At 37.7% G+C, this 6,167-nt stretch overlaps 1 protein-coding gene across 1 annotated transcript; it reads left to right on the forward strand.

Moving 5' to 3' along the window:
• Window positions 1-1,426: 1,426 nt before the first annotated feature.
• LOC120782013 lies at window positions 1,427-5,937 on the forward strand (the record flags this gene model as incomplete). Its single annotated transcript, XM_040114172.1, has 3 exons — window positions 1,427-1,638; window positions 2,284-2,548; window positions 5,765-5,937. Coding segments are annotated over 3 exons (620 nt in total), but the record flags the coding sequence as incomplete, so codon positions are not given.
• Between the last annotated feature and the right edge of the window lie 230 nt (window positions 5,938-6,167).

The raw sequence follows: 6,167 nt of genomic DNA on the forward strand, positions 1-6,167 counted from the left end.
TGTTCTCATTGAATGGATTATGGATCTAGGCATCAAATTTAGGTTTCCCGAATCCTCTATGATGAAATATGTAGATTTGCTCCCGTAGCTTGCAAACTCAAGCAACCACACCCTCCACCATAATGAGTGAAGAAATTTAAACTGATTACCTTTTCGTTGCCATTACTTCACCGTCTCCTTGAACGTAAACTTCCATCGATTTTCACGTCATGACACGTTTTGTAGAAATCTATGCAACAACAAAACGCATTAAATTGCAACAATCAATGCAATTGGGCAACAGCTAATGGGTTCTGTTTCTGCTGCTGAGTGGTTGAAAAATAGCAAAGTCATTACCGTTGTTAGCGTCTCCTGCTCACAAACGTGTACAAGTATATGCCGTTCGGACTAGAATGAGTAGAAACACGAAGAATTGAACTTCAAAGTGGAAGATTTTATATATTACAAGGCGAGTAATGTTCGAAACTTGATTGTATTGGCGGAGCAAGAAATTAAGAAATGGTAGGAGTACAATTCGAAAACTTCGAAGTATTGTGGATAAATAAATGAGCTCATTAAAGTACATAACGGTGTGTGGAGGTCGTAATGTTGCTAATTACTTCATTCGTATTTTATGAGAATGAGAATCGTAGGATTACAATGTTCCCATGATTTGTATTGAGAAATGTATTACTCTGATGGTTAAATTTAAAGATAATATGTAAGAACTTCCGTTAACTTGGATGCTACCACATTTTTAATATTTTTTTTTGGGAACATCAGAATAATATGAATGTGGAATTGATCGATCACTTCGATGTTTACGAGATGTAAAGAGTGTGAGCCCAGCTATTTGTTGCAGAGAGAAATAAACTTGGGCTAAATCTCATTATAATTGGATCAGAAGTGAGCTTTGGCAGATCTGAGGTCTTATGTGAATGAACCTAAAACTCAATATTTGCTAGCAAAGACTTCTTCCGATTCTCGTGAGGTTCGAACTCTTAACTACTCATTCTTCCAAAAAGAGTTCAAGAGATCAAATAACAATTTTACTTCATAGCACCTCTGAAAGAATCAATAACTTACAGAACGATCAACAAAAGAAAATGTTTTCCTGAGATCTTATTATAAAAACTAGTTCCATCTTCACACACTTTCTAATAATGACAAACAAAAGTACATTGCGCTCATCTTCTCCACCTGCACTCTAATTCTGCTATACTTAGTCTTTTTACTTTGGTGTAGGCTTTTCAAAATGCTTTATTTAGTCTCTTTACTCCAGTCTAGCCTCTTCAAGATTAATTTCGACAGTATTTTGATGTGTGTATGCTGTATGAACGTGTGTGCCTCCTATTTGTCACGACACATTTTATTTCGTTTACTATAATTTTTCATTTCTCCAATGAAAACTCATTCGTATCGACTGTTTGCTGCCGTCTCTCATTAGGTCTGACATTTTCTACAAGTTTCTTTTCGGGTCGTTGCATCGTTATTACCAGTCTACTCTTCGCCTTCGTCATCTATCAATTCTACTCGGCCAGCATTGTGGGTACACTATTGATGGAGAAACCGAAAACGATACGAACATTGCGTGATTTAATACACAGCTCATTGGCAGTCGGTGTGGAGGATATAGCATATAATCGTGATTATTTTTTGGTAAGTGGTTGGAAGTATTGAATATGATATTTAGGGTTTTGTATATAATAATTTAAAGCAATATTTATTGCCAAGAACAGAGTATAACTGTATTAAGTTTGTCGCGAAGCTTGTAACACTCAGCAAGAAACGTTGGAGATTCAATAAAATATATATATAAATGATCAGCATAATGAGCTGAGTCGGTTTGGACATGTCCGCCTGTCCAACCAATGGTCTGTATTTATACAAACTAGTCCCTCAGTTTTTGAGATATTGTTCTGAAATTTTGGACACGTCCTTCTCTCACCAAGAAGCTGTCCGAAACGCTGATATTGGACCACTATAGAACATACATATGTAGCTGCCATACAAACTGCATGAACAGAGTCAAGTCCTTATATGAAAACCTTTTTTATTTGACGAGATATCTTTAAGAAATTTTGTACCAATTATTTTCTAAGCCAACGCTACAATATCTGAAGAAATTTTTCAGATCGGACTACTATATCATATTGCTGCCATACAAACTGAACGATAAAAATCTATTTCTTCCATGGAAACTTCGTTATTTGTGTTTCTTATTTTTCTTGTTTCATTTTAATTTCGTTTGTTTTAAATAAAAAAAATTAATTTTTATGTTTTTGAATTCCTTCCTTTCCTCAGCGCACTAAGGACCCTATCGCCATTGAGTTATATGCCAAGAAAGTAACTAGCGTGCCGACGGATAGTGAAACGCCGTCCGAAACGACAGCTGACAATGCCACCGCCTTAGCCACGCTCCAACCGAATGTTGAGCTCACCGATGCGGAGAAGGCCAAGGCATACAGAGACATCTTACACAGCCATGAGACCGGTGCGCACGCCAAGACAAACGTGGCGTCCAACTGGTATGATCCGGAGTATGGTGTTAAAAGGATACGCAGAGGCAGTGAGTATGCAAAGAATCGTTTTTTTAATTGATGGCCAACACTGTTGCATTGAGCATTACTTACTATGCAGTGCCTACAATTTTCAGCAATTAAATGCGCATAATTTTCAGCATTCTAAATATTCAGCACACATGAGCGGCTAAGTAACCACAGCACTTGGCTTTTATATTTTATATATTCATGCTACATGCTGCGCTACTTTCTTTGTTGAAAGCGCACCTACGCATATACATGCCTACTGTGTATGCGCTCTCATGTGTGGGCTATCTATTTACGCTTCGGAATTTAGCTGGCGGCCATTTAAACTACAATTACTAACCAACCGAGCTGACAGCAAAGCGAGTGAGCTGTTGTGAGATGAGCAGCATTAGTTGTGTCGTTGTTTTTGTAGTTGTTACTCTTGTCGAGTGTGTTGTAACCGAAACGGGAAACCGGAGACCACAAACCGAAAAATTCAAGAATAATTTCTAACGCTTAGCTGCTTTCTCCACACGCCCCTCTTTCGCCCAACTTGTCCATATACGCATTTGTCTTGTTGTTGGATTTTGAGCGCTTACATGATCTTTTATGCCGGCAACGCACACCCACACACTGCGCTCATGTTACAAATGTGTGTGTGTGTGTCAGTTGCCGACATGTTCTCTTGATTCACACTTTACGCACTTGTATGTGTGCGTGTGCTTGCTTCGGTTGGACCATAGCATTGCGGTTTTGTATTTCCATGCCTTGCAGTTATACTGCCCAATTTTCGTTGCGGTTGGCAAGGGGTGAGGGGGGCAGGTTCTAAAGATGAATTAGCCTTGTTTTTTTATTTGCAGGAAGATAATTTTCAGCTCACAATTGTGTGAAAAATTCCAGTTCTCTTTAAGAAAGAAACATGTAGATCCCACCTATTGGTTATTTTCCGTGTTCTTACATTTCGCGGTTCCTTACTTTTTTAATGAAGAAATACAAAAACCTCAAATTTAATGGGAAGTGTTTATTATCACTCGAAAGAACGTTCTTTGGCATTTAAGTTTTAAAGATTATCTCTTTAAAATGTTGGCCGCGGCTACGTCTCAGATGGTCCATTGAGTGCAATTTTCGATGAGTTTTTGGTCATTTCGACTAGTAACTGAAGAATGACACGCGTGATATTTTGCTTCAAGGTCTGAATCGAAGCGGGATTGTACGCATAGGACCCAAAACATGAAGTTATCTGCTCACCGAAGTGTTTTCTCAATAAATCCATTGATTGATGCGATGTGTGGGAAATGGCCCCGTCTTGTTGAAACCAAATGTCGTAGAGATCACGAGCTTCAATTTCAGGCAACAAATAGACGGCTACCATCTTGCGATAACGGTTGCCATTGACGGTTAATTTCTGACCATTATCATTTCTGAAGAAAAATCGACCGATGATTCCACCGGCCAAGAAACCACACCAAATGCGACAAGTTGTTCCATACGTCAGTCCGAGTTGCTGAAAATGGCGCCGAATCGATTCTCCAGGCTCTTCATGTACACTTTCAGCTAAGACTGCTATATTTTCTTAACAGCGTGCTGGACGTGGTCTATTTGATCGCATATCATCCAATAATGAATGTTGGGTCTCAAGATGGTTCTATACACCATAAGTTAACCATAAGTTGTGCGAAGCGCGTGAAACATATTCTTAATAGAACGTAAAATTTCGTAATAAAGTTGAATGATTTGCAAACGTTGTTCAGGGGTAAGTCTTTCCATGATGAAATGTTGCCCATACTGAACAAAAATATTATGACTGCTCGACACGACCCGTGCGTGATCTGTCAAAGAAAGGCTATTGAAAAATGAACTTCTACTTGGCTTACCCGTTATTAAGTTGGTTAAGTATATTTTAAAAATACCAGGTCAAACAATGTAGTAAATCTCATATATTTTTAAGTAATAACAAGCATGGAAGGGGCAAGTTCGGGCGTACTCTAACTCTTCGTAAAGATTAAAGTCGCGAAAGACTCTTGTCGAATTTCAATAATAACTAACGGTCGACCGATATTTTCTGTAAAAAATTCGCAATAGGAACTGGCCTTCATCTGTTCGGTATCTGGAGGCTTTAATATTTGTGGTCCGACTCCGACAACTTTTGGTCACTTTTTTAAATGATCTATTGAAATGTTTTTCACTGTTTCTTTCGCTACTCCAAAGGCGCCAGTTAGATTTCTGACGTTTAATTGTCGCTTCTCAAGCACCAATTTTTTTTAATTTATTGACGTGTTGATCATCCGTTGTTCTCGACCCTTGCTGAATAATTTGTACCAATCAAAAACACTTGCTCGCAACAAACAATTATCACCGAAGACTTTTTCTAACATTCTGAACGTTTCAGCACCAGAAATTTTATTCCGCTCATAAAATTTAATGAAGCAATTTAAATTAAAAACGTCTTACTATTTTTTCCCAGAGTAGTATTTATGTAGTTTTTAAAAGCGGAAATGACAAAATCTACAAAAAATTTCAAAGACGCAAAAACTTACACGTTTTCACTTCTATGAACCTGCTGGTATACTTATTAACAGGATGTTTTGGAAGGAATGATAAGCCAGTTAAGCAATACTCACTTCGTTGCGGGGTACTAATTCCTACAGTTCCAAGAAACAAGGCAAGGCACATAGTAGTGGAATAAAAGCAATATTCCCGGTTCCATTGTTGCACAATTTGTGGACAGGGTTAGAGACCATGAGCTTTTGAACACCAAATACAAATTTGAAGTCTCAGAAAATTTTTGGTTCCAAGCAGCGCCATATCAATAGCAATAAGAGCTGTGTCTCCAAAGGTTAAAAAGTGCGTAGAAAAAGGGTTCGAATTGTGACAGAACCTGATATATATATGTACTAAAATATTTCCTGATCTCATCAGTAGAAAAACGCTTTTTCGTTGCTTTAAGATTTCAATTAATTTATTTTGAATCATTCTGGCAACTCTCTTGAGCGTACTCCCCTCTGTTGCCTTACATACTACTCACGAGATAATTAAATTAAACTTACATACACACAAGCATAAATGCGTATTTTACCATACCGACTGTACATTTTGCGCACACACGTACTTACATACAAACAAAAATATATGAAAACATTTGTAAATATGTATATATTACATGCTTGCTAGGACAAAAGAAGAGCAGCCCAGCAAGTATCTAAGTAGCTGCTAGTTTGCCTTCAGCAAAGTTTTTTAAATTTTCTATTTTCACTAAGCTTCTATTTCGGAATGCCAAGGGGAATTTATCGTATATACATATATATCTACACATTTTGGCTTAATTTTTCCGCATGCTAATTCGGTTTTCTGCTATGAGCCAAGACATGCTGCAACTTCTATTTGGTGTATATCTGAATAGATGTGTGTACATGTGTATCTATGTGTGTCTATTTGGTTGCGTTGAAGTAGCAGCGAGTAAGTGCAGTAAGCTTGCGATGGTATGTACTTTTCTATTAGTTATCTGCTATGAACATGAAGCAGTCGTAGATGCAAACACTTATATATTCATATGTGGGTATGTGTGTAGTTTCCAGAATTAGCACATTTGCACCCTTGTCTATATATATATGCTCATTTGTTACATATATTTGGTTCATTGAAACCGCATACTTGCACCAC

Source organism: Bactrocera tryoni, unplaced genomic scaffold, assembly GCF_016617805.1.
Source record: "Bactrocera tryoni isolate S06 unplaced genomic scaffold, CSIRO_BtryS06_freeze2 scaffold_879, whole genome shotgun sequence".
Taxonomy (NCBI): domain Eukaryota; kingdom Metazoa; phylum Arthropoda; class Insecta; order Diptera; family Tephritidae; genus Bactrocera; species Bactrocera tryoni.